The following is a 16,955-nucleotide window of genomic DNA, read 5'->3' as shown; positions in this document are numbered from 1 at the left end:
AGTAAATCTTGCCAATATTTTGCGTAAGTCAACATATGTAATGGTTAGTAAATTTACTGCAAGTCTCAATTTATAGAGAGGAAACGAAAATACCAATACTTAAGTTCCTTTTCATGTAAGGTTAGTAGGTAAATGTCAATGGCACAGCCTCACTCCACATTTAATAGTAGCAAATGTTATTAGTAACATGTTATTTCTTACCTTGCTGTAATAGTTTATTTATTTAATAGTGAAAATCTGGCAAAGATTTTTTTCTTCCAAGACAGTTTCTTCCAGTTGTATATATAAAAAGACAATGTTGGTCTACAAACATATTAAAAACATGAAAATAGAAATCTTAAGAATAATGTTCTGAAATTAAACCACTAGTTGATTTTAATTTGAATAAGTTTGGGGCTATTCTGGCACGGAGCTTTAGCTGCTTAGATCAATTTGTTCTCAATAAAGGCCAGTCCTAAAACGAGGAAGTAAGACCCATTCTTACAACGTATAGAGAGAGGGGAAAAAAACCCTGATAATTTAATATCTTCAGTGGCAAGTCAGTATTATTTCTTACATTCGCAGCTTTCATTTTTGCGGAAATTTTTCTTGAACCAGAGTTCCGTAATAATTTGATATTGCTGATGCTCTGTATCTGATTTCTCTTTCCAAATAATTTGGCACTCTTTTAATATGGGTGAGAGTCATATGTAATTAAATCGGTTATGATTTAACACAATATCAACTCAGAGCTGTAAATTTTTTAATGAACCGCTTTTCTCTTTATTTGAAGTGTGTTATGGTTATTTATACAGTTATATGTGTATTTATATGAAGTGTAATTTTTTGTTACGGGTAACTAGAAATTAACTCGTTCCTAGAAAGGGTTCTGGATACAGGAGATCATTTGATGCATAGATTAATTGGGTATTTATTTTCTTCAAAGAAACCGACATTGTCAATTATGAAGAAATTGATATATTATAAGAATTCGTGGCATAGAAACTGTTTATTATTACTTTTGAATGCCAGTTCCACAAACACAACGGAATTAAACTTGTGTAAGAATCGTTATCAATTTTTAAGTTTTCCACATAATGTTAAGATTTTTTTTTAATTTTATTTCTCTGCCAAAATATCTCAATTGTATAAATTTGTGTAATACTTCTTAAATTTTAGATTCATATTATGTTGAAATGTTTCTGCAATGTAAGTTAAATTCTAAAAGTATAAATGTATTCGAATTTCAACCATATTTGAAAAATGTTAGTACCCTAAAAACCAAAATAATCAGCTGTATTAGACAATCAAATGTTTTTTTCACATACGTGTTTAAATAGAATAAAAAAACAAAACAATAGCAATAAATTAAAAACATCCTTTATTGTACAAAGATTTGATATTGTATCTGAAATTACCTTAATTATGAATAAAATACTAAATAAATTAATGAAAATTCAACTGGTAAGAAGTATTTGTTCCATTACAACAAATAACAATTTACTGAGGAATAATTGTTCAGCACAATGAAGATTAAGGAGGACATCTTTCCACATAGAGACGAACAATATCATTCCAGGTCAAATTACACACAGAACCTATCATCTATATATTCAGGGCTATTTAACCATTCAGGACTATAATGCTGATAACTGTAGCTAAACAGATGTTTCCAAAAATGTTTTTCACAAATCACAGAAAACATCAAAAATGTTTCTACATGAAGACAGCTTATCAGATCATTATTTCATCGAACCTTAAAGTTACATATAGTGGTTGATATGGAAAATGATACATTTAATGCTTTTTCCCTGTTTCCTTTGCATGCAGAAAATCTATACTAACAACAAATTCTTCCAAATCGTAGGATTCAGCTAATCTGCTCATCACTGAGAGTGTTTTCTAGAATATTAAGAAAAGGAATTTTTTTTTAACTACAGTGGATAGCAAAAAATTCATGAATAATAAAATACAACAGAAAGTCTTGAAATTTTAACTATATAATAACTAGCTTAAAAAACATTACTAAGTGCACTCACAAAGAAGGTAAATTTTTAAAGAAATATATAGTTTTGTACTAATGTTTAGGACCTGATTTAATTTCACATTAGAAATGGTGTGAGAATTCAATATTAAAAATCAGGCAACATTACAAAATTAATATAAAACCAATGTTAGCTTATTAACCACAAAATGTCAATAATGAAGTAAAAAAAATTACCATATTTAAATAAAAAAAACATTAGAAATATTAAAATTTTCTTAAAAAGAAACTTTAACAATGCAATACTTCTAAAACTGATTTGAGCAAACTATGAAATAATATATATATGTCACAATAGCCTTATAATTTAGCTCTTCTAGAAACAGCCATTAATCACAATTAATTCTTATTTAAGACAGATTTAACCATTCAATAAATACATTAATTTTATATATTTATTGCGAAATATATTTAATTGAAGATTAAATTTAGGAAATTATGCATTCTAATTAAACTAAACAGTTGTACTAAGTTCTATTTACATTCCTATACTCGAGAAAAATAACTTAATCATTGTTATTTATAATTGCCTTTTTTTCCCATTTTCCTATTAGTTAATAACACCGGATTAAATAAATGATAAAAACATATAACAAGAAGACATCAGCTTTTTTTAAAGTTGATCTTAATGAAGTTTGTGAATGGGCAATATGCTTAATTATTCTAACTTACCTGAATTTACTGATAATAAAGATACATTGAGTGGCACTGAGCCCCTTCTTTGTTGGTATACAAATTGTGGGCCAAGAGCAGATATAGATGAAGTTGCGCCTATAGTGGAATTAATTTTACTTTCCTCCATTCTCCAAGAGGCCCAAGCTTCTAACAGCTGCCTACGTAAATTTAATTTACTTGCCATACCTACACTCATAGCTATATCATTAGTTCGTGGTCTCCACAGACCACTCAACATTTCTAAACCACCAGATCTCCTTCTTGAGCTTTTATGAGCTACAGCACATGGTTGCTCAGAGATTGTCTGACCGCTGACGATATCGTGCATTGTATTGAGCATGCCAGACGGTCCAATAAGTACACTTAAGAGATCAGTAGGTGAGCCATGCCTGCGAGCATGTTCCAACAGAAAACTGGATTGTTTACTACTTTTAGAAATTTCCTTTTTTACAGATTTCTTTTCTCCACTGTTGTAGAGATCAGTTGGTAATGAACCTCTTCTTTGTACTGTTTGTGGTGGTGATGCAAAAGGTAAAAAAGAGTAAGAGGATGCAACAGTCTTGTCTCTAAATTTGAATTTATCTTTTTGTTCATGACTGGAAAATATATGACAACTATGATGAATGGGCTTACGCACAGATGAACGATTCTGTTTTAAAGTATTTTCCTTTTCTAAAGCAGATACAGCAAGAAGGGGTTCTAACAAACCGAAGCTGTTTCTTCTTGTGCTAAACACGGTAGAACGGTTGTTTTCAGGAAGGTTTGATGGAGAAACTGGTACCCTCAAATCTATAAGAGAATTGTAAATAGTCACCAACATATGAATGAAATAAAAATGAATACAAAACTCTGAATAAAAATGCACTTTCCATACGTTAACTTCATTTCATCACATGTTACAAATGCAGTATTTTCAGAATAAAGTTTGAAATCGAGCAAAAAGCATCGAATTGGGCATTTAAATGAAATTTTATGAATTTTTCTTCTAAATATAAAAGGGATAGACGATTTTGAAGCAAACAGACAGGTTAATTTCAAATATTGAATGAGAGTATATAAAACCAATCCAAATAAAAAATATTGTTATATGTGAATTTTCTCTGTTTTTAGTTTACATGCATGTAAAGATGCGTTATAATATTACTTTAATTCATATAGATTGAAAAAGATTAGTTTTTTAAATGACTCTTCCAACCCTCCAGAACTTATACAATAACAAAAATTATCTTGTTGCCCAGTAGAATAAACATGGCGATAATACGTGGCTAAAATACACCAGAAGCAATATTTATACTAAAACTCACTTATTTAATTAGTTTCCTTTTTGAGAAGGGATGCTTTAGTTCACTTTGCATATTATTCTGCATCATCCTTTGCAAGTATACTTTTTTAATTTAATTACTAAATGCCCGAAAAATGAAACTCCTCAGGAAAATTTATAATTTTGGAGTTTCAATGTAATTCCAAAATTTTTTCTTTGGATTGAACGAAATGGGTCTTTTATTGCTAAAAAGATTATATTCAGTATAATAATTTATTTGAGATTCTAGGTTATAAGACACTCCAGGTATTTTTTTCACATGAATTCATAATAACAAATACAATGATCTACAAAATTGTTAAGCATGGAAAAAACTAAATACATATAAATTTTATCTTAACTAACATATTGCATCTTTTCTTGAAAAAAAAAAAATCTATTCAAAAAATTAAATAGAAATTTAATTACAGCATCAAAACGGATGGGTACATAATACCCCTTGATAAAAATTAAATATAAAAACAGAAAACATAACTAGTGAAAACAGAAAAATCAAGAAAAGAAGATAAAAATGTTTAACAATTGTTTGTGTCAATACAAAAGATTATAGAAGCAATGCTAATAAAAAAAGTTAGTCAAGAAACGGAAACTAATATCAAATTTAAATTTCTAGACCATTTTGTGAATATTGTACAAAAACTATTACAAATAAAATCAAATTATTACTAAATGAAAATTCTGCTAACTTTCTTGCTCTCATTTTTATTATCGTTACAAATTAAAAGCAACTATTACAATTAAATTGCATATATATTTTTTAAATCAACACTTTTTTCTTCATATAAAGTGTGGAAATTAAATGCTTATTAATAATTAAAAACATAAACCTCCAAGATGTTACAAAAGTTCCTTACTAATTCCCTCCCCTAAAATAGGACCCAAATACCAACTACTCACCCACAAGTTAGGCATACCATCTCTTCATAAGACCTTCAATTTCAGAAAGTATTTTTCTAAAATGTAACTAGTAAAGAGAAAAAGAGTTAAAAGAATGATATTCTTTAATTTCTCTTTGTAAAAGCCTATCACAGCATGCACGATTATTTAATTATTTTTTTGGCAAGAAAGAAAAAAAAATCAACACATTTTGCATAGCTTAAAAGAAAGAACAAAATGAATAAAAACTGAGGTGGAGAAACTGATAATGTTCCTAAACTAAACAGTGTATGAATAGCGGTTATTTTTAGATTTAGGTAAAAACAAATTGATATGTTTCATGAACGTATAAAATAAGTTTTGTAATGAAAATTTAAAGGAAACGTTTAGTCTTTTAACTTGCAGCAGTTTTTCATTATATGTGCGTACAAATCATAAATACCATTTGACCCATAAACTTCTAAAGAATTACACTGGTGAAACACTATACTAAACAGATCTTCAAGAATTAAGTATTCATGATATTACTGTTAATCCTTTTACAAAACTGATGAAAATATTAAGAAGTTATTAGAGCAAAGTAAAAATATTTTCATATTCAAATGAGATGCCTAATTAAAATCTTTGTTTAAATGTAAACAGATCTAGATGTTCAATATCATGACAGCTTTCATAAATGAAGTACAGCCATCACATTAAAAGATGCATTATAATACCACAAGGTCTTCCAGTATAAGAAAAAATTTTTAAAAATTAAATCATCAATATGCATTATATGTACATAAAATGTCTTTGAAAGCTGAAGAAAGATAGATGTAAAAGACATCATAAGAGTTAGAAATAACTGCATGCTTAAGAAACTGAGCTACAACGTCCATCGGAAAAAAGAATTTTTTTGTTGCATGTTGAGAAGAAAAAATTATTAGCGTTTGAAGCTGCACAATTAGAAAGTTCGCAATCCTGGCGAGCAAAAGCAGTGAGTAAAAGTCCTTCATATGAAAGAAATTATTTGTCAACCTAGAAATTTTGTACACGGCTCATTTTTAATGTTAAGGAGAGCTTCATTCAAAATTATCTACAAAAAAAAAAAAAAAAAATGCAAATGGAACATAGCTAATTCTTGCATGTCAAGTGAACACAAATGGAACAGCTAAGCAAATAAAAAGAAATATAAAGTAAAAATTTTTTTTCCATTCAACTGAAATTAATTTATACATCAAAATAAAAAAGCAAACATAAATACATACTGATGAAGCAAATAAAGTTATAAAGAAAATCCATAACTCTTAAGGGTAGCTATTTATGATAGATATACAGAGCGGAAGCGAAAAGGCCAAAGTTAAAAAAAAAAAATAACTTTTTAAATAATGGAAATTTTGTAATAGCAGATAAAATGAAAACAGTAATTGCAGTATCTATGAAAAATACATCTTCAATGAAAATGCAGCACAAATTGAGTAAAAAAATATTGTCATTTATAGTTATTTAAAAAATATGTTTTACTTTCCTTATTTTTATATCACAACAGATTCATGTTAAAGAACATATTCCTTATTTAGCATTCATTAAAAATTCATACACATACCTGGTATTTCCATAGGAATCGACCATCTTCGGCCAGCTGCATAGTTAATTTCAGATCCATCTACATGATCCCCTTTGGAATCAATATCACCAAAACTAGAAACATGGCTAACACCAACTTCAGAATTGAGAGAATATGTTACAGGAGCAGAACCTCTTCTGCGACTGTGCGCATTATAATTCAGACTAGAAGAACTGTGCCCTGGAGGTAAAGGAGAATCAAAATCATGTGTTGGTCTGACAGGCCTTTCTGCAGAGAAGCTGCGGCTGATATGCCAACACCAAGATGGAATTTTTTTATCTGAATCTGTTTTACAAATACATGTAGTTCTTGAACACTGTTTATTTGAACACAAATTAGACGAAGTAAACAAGCTTGTTCTTTCATTTTTTATGGAAACTGATTTAGTTGTGGTGTTACTATCATTTGATAAAGATGGCAAATGCGTCTCCAAACTTTGTTGCAATTCATGCAGTGATTCTTTATTTGAAATGGATGAAATAGAATTTGGTGCGGTGTACACATTATTATATAAGTAAAAATCAAAGTCTGAAGCTCTCCGATTCTGCAATACCAGGGAATAATGTTTCAACTCATCAGAATCATTAATTAGAGACTGCGACCTTTGTTTTGTTCTATGTATATGTAAGGTAGGAGATTTTTCAGGTGTAGTCGGAGTACCACAACCATTATTGGGGCATGAAACATCCACAGAACATTGAGCACTATCATTATTATCATTTTGATCATTCCCGTTGTTTGAGCAAACTTGTGCATCACAAGTTTCTGAAGAGGATGGGCAATTTGTCTCGCTAGTCGCCTCCTTTGTTGCCACATTTGTACATAAAGGCTGAAACACAGTAGGACATATAAGGTGACTCTCTACCTTAGTTGCTGCATATACTTGACGTAATTGAACAGTATTAGTTATACTAGAAAGTGATAATAACGTAGTACTAGGATGAAGCTCCTCAGTTGAATAGGTTTCCATGTGAATTTTAGGGGAAAGTAATCCTGGTGTGAGTCCACTGTCACTTTTTGATCTGTGTTGTTTAAGGATAATATCAGGATCAGCTGAAAGAAACTGAGTTCTTTTACCAACATCCTTTTCTGTATCCGGTTGTGTTTCGAAAGATACAGATGAAGAATCTACTTTAATTTGAGGTATACCAGTTTCAACTGTTTCACTTTCATTTGTTTGTTGAACTGTTATTTTCTGTTGCCATTGAGCGAAATTATGCTGAAGATTTTCTAAAAGTTCATTAGATAAAGGAGTCTTTAAGAAATGGTCCCATGTTTCAAAAAGTGGGGAGACGACAAACTGAAAAAAATCTGTCAAAGAATAATTAGTAAAGAATTTCACTATTCATTACAAGAAAACACACATTTTAAATGTATTAAAGAAATTGAAATTCTTTCGATAAAGAGCAATTTTTTTCCCACTAGGAAAAGAAAGCATTATGTAATTTTGAAAAATAAAAAAAGGAATTTGAAATATTAAACATTATGTCTGAACCGTCAAAAAGGTTAAAGATTTTCATTAATATATCTGACTGAATTTTATGTTAATTCTCTCTAAAGTTTAAATAACAGGACGGAGCGGAAAAAAAAATCAATTTTTTGAATAACGAATTCTATTAGAGTTCAAAAGCTGCGTCTCTGCATGCTAATTGAAGAAAAAATATATTTAAAAAATTATTGAATCTTTAGTTCCCGCAAAGGGCTTGAAGTGCGGAAAATATAAAATAACATCAAAATTTATTTTTATCTTAAAATTATGCACATTATGGTTTTTTTTGGTTATAACAGATTCTGAATAATTCATTTTATCTATTTCGTAACAGAAAAATCATTTATAAACCATATACTATATATAGAGTTTGCACAAACCCTCGAAAGCTTTAGAATATCGGTGAAAAATTGAGGTTTTTTTTAATAATTTTTCTAACAAATGTACTGTTATAAATTTATAAAAATCATCTCTGAATAATTCAACAATGTTAGTGATTTTATACATTATATTACTGATAAGAATACATCATTTTGCAATTTTTTAAAGTTTTCATATTTTTTTATGAAACAATCTAGAACTTACATCAAAAATCTGGTTGGAATTCGAATTCTATGAAAACCCTATTCAATGAATTTGGGTTAAATTATGTTTATCTAGTCGAAGATACTGTTTTAAATTAAATTTTTATTAAATCTTGGCGAAGTGGAACTTGTGAGAAAAGTTTTGTAGTTATTTCTGGACCCTTATCCTTACGCTTTTTTTGCAGATTTTGTCAATAGTTTGACCCATTTTTCAACAACCAGGATATGACATGAAATATTTTTTAAATAAAATTCAACAGAAGTTTATTCTTGGAGAATTGACGAAACAGTTTTTTTTTTGTTAAGTTTTTCATCATTAGTGAGGTCGACAGCTTGCATTTTATCCAACTACAAAATAAATGCAGTCAGTGGCATCAAAATTTGTTAAGGAAAACGTTTTTGCAGACTTCGGATACAGGGTTCTTGTCACGAACCCATTTCTGGTATCATCTCATGTCCGTCGTCAAAGACAACAAATGTCTTCTGTGTGACAGAAGAACGTGTTGCATTCAATCACAGAATTAATTCTTTTAATGTCGCCAGGTTAATATCTCATTGATAGAACGACCTTCAAAATATATTTAGGAACTTATTTTTTAGACTAACACATTTTAATGTCTAATCAAGCAGAAAAATAGATCAGCGCAAAATAGTTCCAAATCATGTTGAGTTCGTTTGCAGGACTTGTAACAGAAATGCACAACCGCCAAACATGATTTGTATAGGACTGTCATCGAGAGTGATTGAAAAATACAGGAACTTTTACAGACAGACCTGGAGTACATTGTCTTGTCTGAATTACTCTGCCACTATTCGGAAGTCAAGGGTCAAGGTGGGTTTTTACTAAAATCAGTTTTATATGTATTGATTGCTTTTAACTGAATTGCTTCGAAATTTATAACAGGTCTTTCCTTACAATTAAGAAGTTATTTGCCAGATTTCACAGAGAATGATCCCGGTACAGTATTCGCATAATTGCCCGAATGTTAAAGTATTAAATTGAAGCAAGTAAGCGAGTCATTGTAATGGGCGCTGAATATTAATCTCTACGCCAAGAATAACAATATTTTTCTACCTAGTGTTTGTTACTGTGACATTACGATTAATAGCGTCCAATTAATTAATATGTGAATATCATTATCTTAAGTTATTTCAGTTGCACTTTGCCGTTTTATACTTTTTTTCTGTAAGAATTATCTTTTCTATCATCAAAAATTATCCAATTTTTACATTTAAAATCTTGATGTAAATAAACTGTTTTTATCTGTATATCGTTAGTACTACGATTTTTCAGGAAAATTTTAGCACTAATGAGTGAACACAAATTAAAGTGCATAGTATTTAAATAATACTATTATGTCTTTCAATTAAAACGAAGTACTTAGATCTATCAGAAATCAAAAATTGCAGTTTGCATATTTTTAAGATTAGGGTAGATTTTGGTGGTTTTTTTTTTTTTTTTCATTTTAGGTCTTTTACACAAACTGAAAGTTCAAGGCATAATTTTTTTCAATATTTTTTTTGTTGATTAGCATGTAAAGACAACTTCTGACTCAATTAGATATCGAGATCTATCTTAATAAATCGATATTTATTTTCAATCTACCGTATTAAACAATCTTTAAATTCATATAAAAATTTTATTACAGGGGTTAGAGTTTGAAATTAAGTATATATTTCATATATTCAATTTTTAAATGTGCTAGGCAGGTGAAAAACATTGTCTTAAAATTTCAAAGTACAATCTTATATTCCTAAAAGAAATTTTTCGATTCCCCTGGCCTTTCAGTTAAAAGCTATGCATTTTCTTTATCGGAAAATAAAATCTTTATATATATTAAAAATATTTTAATCTACTGAAGTGTATTATTTATATTCAACATTTCTTAGATGCATGTTAATGCCTTGTGTGCTTAAACTTTTTTTATACATTTAAAAGACTTTTTTTCCTTTATTAGATCAAAGGCTTACAAAAAGCATTAGATTTTGATTACATAAAAGAATCCAAATAGTTTAGAACTAGCTAAATTCAGACTACTTAAATTCCATATATGGTATTACACAGTTTTTAGTTTCCTTCTTCAACATTTTCTCATTATTTACAACACTTGTTGATAAATATGTAAATGATAGTAATTAACGCAAGGGTTTTGAACGACTTACAATTTCCATTGGTTTACGCCCCTGCTTCTCCACTGATTTCCAGAAAATTAAAAAAGAGGAGTAATACTGTATTATCGTTTAATGCCAATTAGTTAAATAAGCAGCTGCTAACCAAATAAAATTTCAAACATGACTACATCAAGATATTAAATAACTTTTTTTAAGAAATAATAATTATACAATTTTATAACTAATTTGGGAGAAAGTATCATGGAAAAGTAATTTTTGATTTGCATTTTTCTTGAAGTTTACTTTGAATGCCTACTTGAGACTGAAAATTTAAAAATCGAATACTTTATCAATTTTTTTTTATTTAATGCACACATAAAATAAAAGAATGAACGCGTGGTTTCTCATATTAAATTTTTTTGAAAAAACATTTTGAAATAATCAGATATTTGTTTTGATGGTAACTTTTTAAAATTAGAATGAATGTTATGAATAAGAAATTTTATTTGGTTCAGAAAAAGAGGAAATTTTTTTTAAAATTCCACTTTTCCCTACTTTCAATTTCTTGAAATTCACACAGGTAGAACAGAATGTAACACAATATTGTACAATATATCATATGTGTGTTACTGGGGTATTAAGATTTTGAGTCTTTAGGACAGCAAAAATAATTTTTACAAAGTAGTCTAATAATTGAGAGTAAATAAATATGGTAAGCTGGGAATGCTCAAAATAAATATTGGAATAACTTATAAAAAAATCGAATATTAGAGAATCGTGCATTTAAATATCTACTTCTTATATATTTTTAAACGTTAACTAAATTACATTTATTCTTAAAATATAATTCAATATTATTTGTTGAAATAAACTATTGCAAATTTTAGCAAAATTAATTACATCTTGACATGTCTTTCAATAAAGAGATGATCATACATTTCAAGGATAAGTCTGGAAATATTGGAATTATCACAATTTTGAAAGATAAGATATATTTAGTAGATTTATAAATATTTCAAATACAAATAAAACCTTGAACTAAGATAATTCTTAAGTTTATTTTTTTTCTAAAATAAAATTTGAATACACCTTATACTGAGGCACTTAAATGATATCAAGTTCAATTCAGTATTTTCAAATATTATGATTAATTTTAAAACAAATTAAAGATCTTTCTTGTGAAAATAAGAGATGTCAGTTATCAATCGGCATTAATGTCAACTAAGTCCATAAAAAAGTTAATGCATATAATGTTCATCTCAAATAAATTGTGGCTTACAAGAGTGTTCACACTCATAAAGAAACTTCTAGCTTACCAGCTTGGATTTTTGCAACTTTGGTCCTACTGCAATCAAATGTTGGTGTGACTGGTAATTTAAGTTGCCTCTCATAAGCCCCTAAAAGAAATAAGAATTTTTGTTGAGCACAACACTGCATTGCATTTATATGTTTATAAGCTTAAATGTTTAATATTTAAAAATAAGAACAATTATCTAGATTGAACTTTTGTAATATATGTAACAAGTAATGCTAACAAAAGGGTAAAGAAAAGGAGGTTTTAGAAACTCCAAACTTAAATTAATTCGCTGATATTTAAGTAACATTTTCAAAACAGTTAAAGGCAATCAGGATTGGCCATAGAGTAAGCATTAACAGGCGTATAATACATTTCTAAGAAACTGTCAAATATAAATAAATAAAAATTACTTAAAGAAAAAGGAAACATTATGCTTAAATTTTTTAATACAATTAAAGAGATGTCAGTCTATATATATAAGCATTATTTTGTTTGAAGCAGAATGCAGTTTCGAAGACACAAGTTTATTTTCTCTCCCGGAAGACAGGCAGGCATGTTTATGCACAAGCGGCATGGACAAGCACGTTCGCTCACAGCAACAGATTAGTCAAGAAGTGGTGTAAAAAGAAGGAGAAACAAATTATCCCTGTTTTATGTAGTGCGATGTTTTAATAGGGATTTCCATGGCATATCAATCAAAAAGTAAGTAAAACACATGGATCTTTTAGAAGAATTTGTCAAGTCAGAGGTATTTTGTCCCTTTACGCAGAGCGTGTGAAAGTGTCGGCGTTTAGCCGATTCAGCAATTTTATAAAGTTTCTCTTGAATTAATTTAGAGAAAGGGGAATTGGATCAGGAACTAAGATAATGAAATTACTATGGGCTAAATTAAGATAAAGCTTTGGAAATTAATTTGGATTAAATTAAGAGTTCAAAATATATATATATATATATATATATATGAATAAACAGCAATTTTTAAGAGAACTTTTCCAAATTCTAACCATAAAATTAAAAAGAATTTATATACATAATTGTATTTTGTGCTATTAATAAGATGCAATTATAAAAAAAATAACTTCAACAATAACTTACAGAATTAATGAAAGAAAGTGTGGAGTCTAAGTATGCATTAAATACTGATATATTAATCTATATTACAATATTCCAGCTATGTAGAAAGCATCATCAACAAAATCAAATACTTACTGCATTAAAATTTATTTCAATTATTTATCCCTGGAAATATTTTATTATCTTTTTGAACTTTTGAATACTTAACTTATATGTATGAATTTATTGAATAATTATACATATTTTACCTTGGCGATAAAACTCTTGGCAAACTTGATAACTCCATCTCTGACTTATTGCCCATGGACGGCAAGGATTACACAAATCTGCACACTTCAGGGCAATCTAATAACAAAACATTTAAAATAAAAAATTCAGGAAAAATATAATATTGTGAAAAATATATGAAGTTGCTATTATATTTGGACAGAGGAAGTTTAAAAGAGAATTACACAAAAAAGGAACATACAGTTAATAGTCATTAGCCCAATTCTTTAAAAGATATTTTCGATCCAAAACATTTAAAAATTTAGAACGAGTTCCGGCTTTATTTTTACATTATTTTAACATTAAGATTGCAATCAAAATAAAGAAATCCTATTTTTCTTAAAATTCAAAGTAATGAAATCTAACTTTTTTGCTGTCATAACAAGGCAGGTGATGGCACATGTTAAATAATAATGACTGGAACTCGTATATATATTCCACATCAAGCTTACAATAATAAAAAAAAAACCCATATACCTACCAACCATGGTGCAATCAGAATCATACATAATCTTAAAACGTAATCTACAAAGCAAGAAGTGGTCTTTAAAGGCAAATTATGCAATTATATTTCATATTAAATAAACAATGAGAAAAAAGATTTTAAATTTTGATATTGGCCATTAAAAAGGAATTAACCTTTTAAAATAACAATTTCATATGAATATGAAAACGATATTTCACGAGCAATTTAGTTTGAATAAAGAGTAAAATAATTTTATAATGACAAAATAATAATGTAATATTTTTTGCAATATGACAAACTTTTTGCATGTGATATCCCCAGTTCTCAAGGAAATAGCAATTTTAGAACAAAGCGTAACATTGAATTTCAACCATTGCTACAATGCTAAAGATTACAACATACTTCTTTTTATGTGTAGAAATAGAATTAAAAAATTTAAATAACTTTGATTTTTTTTTACCTGCAGAGCAAAATGCCGATATTGTGAATCTTCCATATCCAAGGATTCGGAACTTAAGTAGCTCTAAAATACAGGTGTAACAAGAATGTGTTAGTAAAAGCATATGTTGAAAATGAAACTATATGTTTTGTAAGTTTACTTATACTTATTACTTAAATTATTTAAACAATATTCTAAAATTTATAATTTATGAAGAAAATAACAAACTTACTTTAAATCTAGCAAGGAACTCTTTTTGCCTTGTTATATCTGTTGCTAAAATTAGTGATCTTATTTGCATCTGAATGTCATGCCTGAAAAATAATTATGAAAGAATCTTACAAGAAACATTGACAAAATATTATTCACGTTTTTTATTATGTATTTTTTATATCATAAAAGTTGTATTATTTGTAGCACAAGCATTATCTATAGCATAACATTATGGTTATCAGAATTTCGATAATCAATTTCATAAAACAATAGAAGACTTCCATGCTTGCCTACATTAAGAAATAAAATCATAAAATTAGAATTTAGTTAGAAAAGAAATTACTGGGCGACTTTACTAAGAACAATTCTTTCAGATTTGCAGATGGCTATAAAAAAAATATAGTATTTGTAAAAGTTATCACTAAAAATCAAATAATTAAAATTGTTTAAAGAAATCAGCTACCAAATAATCAAATCACGTTAAATGATGTTTAAAACAGATTCATATTTTAAAACTGAAATATATTTCATGGAAAATTTCATGTCTTTCTGAACTTTTCTTTTCTTTTTTTTTTTTTTGGATGTTCCAAGAATAAAAAAATTAATGGTAAATTTTTTTAAATAACAAGTTCAAGTCGTATATTATCCTAATAAGAAATAAGGTTTGTAGTGATGGCGAGTACAAATATCTTGGCAGAGAAAACTTTGCTAAGGCAAAATATTAGTACATTCTACAATGTAAATCCAAATGTGACGAAGGCACAGAAAACGTCACGTCCGGGCACCATTTATGTAGACTTTGAAACTAAGAAATAGAACAACCTAGACATACTTTAAGCAAACATATTAAGGAAAAACATTAAGACAGCTTTAAAAGATTGAAATTGGAATAAAGTAAAAGAAAGTAAAAGACTTCATATTTGAACTAGGCAGCAATAATGTCATAAGTTAAGAAGTATTAAACCAAGAATCACAACAGCATACATAAAACAAACAAATCTCTTAGGTAAACACTGAAAATACGCGAATTAATTTGAGAGTTTGAACTATTTTGTAATTAGAGACACTCAAATTAGGAATGAAGCCGTGCTGTATTTATTTATTCGAAAGATCTCAGTTAATGATAACATTTTTTTTAAAGATCGTGAATATTTCCTTTATGATTTCAACTATCTTATCCCCACCTAATTTTAGGAGTAACTGAAACGTACTACGGTTAAATAATACCTACATAAAATATTATATTATCACTGGATAGTATGTTATAATAATTATATATAAAAATATAAATGATTCCCATACCAAATATCTCTATCTAAATGATTGAATATTCCGGATTCACTGAGACAAGATATAGCAGTACGCCAGTGATGGTTTTCAAGAACCGATGAATTCTGAAAAACAAATATAAAAGTAAATTTAAAAAAAATACTAACTATTTTAATAGCCATAAACATTCTGTTGCACATCAAATTTAATACATATTGAAATGAATATTTATAATAAAAAAACAAATTAAATAGCTAAGAAAAATACAATTCTTGGTTGATTTAATTTTAATTAAAGACCTCTGGTACAACCTACAATTTTTTAATTCAAATAACGGTTTTAAAGAAGGCAAGAAAATCATCTGCAGATTATTTCATAATACGTACTAGTAAATCTATAAGTACTTGTATAAATTATTTTCTGTTTCTTTATTTTTGTCATTATCTAAATCGTATTTGATATTCATGAAATTTTTAATATTATAAAAACTTATTCAAATTAGGATTCCGAAAGCATTCATGGATTTTTGATATTATAAAATGTTTGTTTTATGAATAGTCACAATAATTGAAAAGAGAATATCAGTATTTCTTAGTGTAAAAAGAAGGGCCTAGACAAACTTTTTATTAATATAAGTTTTAGTTTTTAGAATTTTTTATAATAAAAATTGCTTTAAAAAACTTCTTTATTTCTTATAAGTTGAATAAAAACTATTTTGATTGATTTATAAGTTAGTAGCAGAGACATGTAGCACTGTGTTAAATAATCACAATAAAGGTTGTTTGACAATAATAATAACTCAGCACTTGCATATTTTTTATGTGTATAAATAACAAATTTATAATGAAACATAAATATACAGTATTACAATAAATTAAGATTCAAAGCCAAAAATTACTTGATAGAGATTCACTAGATGATTCGATGTGGCAACAAGAAATGCTTGAGTAACTCCAGGGTGGTCAAGATCATGAGCAACTGCAGCTATAACAGATGACATAGCTTCTAATGGTGTTAAATTACTGGCGAACTGGAATGAAATAATAGGTAGCATGTTTATTTGAATCTCTAGAGAAGCGGATATACATAAGAAAATTGAAAAATGAAGCATTCAGCTTCTTACTTTATTTTCTTGAAGAAAACAATGCATTGCTTGAGTAACATCAGCAGCGTGAACCGAATTGTGATACGGATTATGCCTGTGATAAGCAGCTTCCATCAAGTCTAAAATATAATATTTAAGC

General features: G+C 28.0%; 1 protein-coding gene across 8 annotated transcripts in view; it reads right to left on the bottom strand.

Annotated features, from left to right (window-relative positions):
* Window positions 1–1,342: 1,342 nt before the first annotated feature.
* The window catches only part of LOC129958146 (uncharacterized), a 270,882-nt gene continuing 255,269 nt past the window's right edge, over window positions 1,343–16,955 (bottom strand). For all 8 annotated transcript variants that reach the window (XM_056070364.1, XM_056070363.1, XM_056070367.1 and 5 more), the window contains 10 exons: window positions 16,835–16,935; window positions 16,610–16,741; window positions 15,745–15,836; window positions 14,462–14,543; window positions 14,251–14,313; window positions 13,306–13,402; window positions 12,003–12,083; window positions 6,481–7,812; window positions 2,696–3,487; window positions 1,343–1,881 (listed from right to left, as the gene is read on the bottom strand). In XM_056070364.1, coding sequence (XP_055926339.1) covers window positions 1,850–1,881; window positions 2,696–3,487; window positions 6,481–7,812; window positions 12,003–12,083; window positions 13,306–13,402; window positions 14,251–14,313; window positions 14,462–14,543; window positions 15,745–15,836; window positions 16,610–16,741; window positions 16,835–16,935 — 2,804 coding nt within the window. In that variant the 3' untranslated portion in view covers window positions 1,343–1,849. The remainder of the gene's footprint in view (window positions 1,882–2,695; window positions 3,488–6,480; window positions 7,813–12,002; window positions 12,084–13,305; window positions 13,403–14,250; window positions 14,314–14,461; window positions 14,544–15,744; window positions 15,837–16,609; window positions 16,742–16,834; window positions 16,936–16,955) is intronic.

The sequence above is a fragment of the Argiope bruennichi genome, chromosome X1 (assembly GCF_947563725.1).
Source record: "Argiope bruennichi chromosome X1, qqArgBrue1.1, whole genome shotgun sequence".
NCBI lineage: Eukaryota > Metazoa > Arthropoda > Arachnida > Araneae > Araneidae > Argiope > Argiope bruennichi.
Note: the sequence above shows the minus strand (reverse complement) of the source record. Positions and strands in the feature narration are given on the sequence as shown.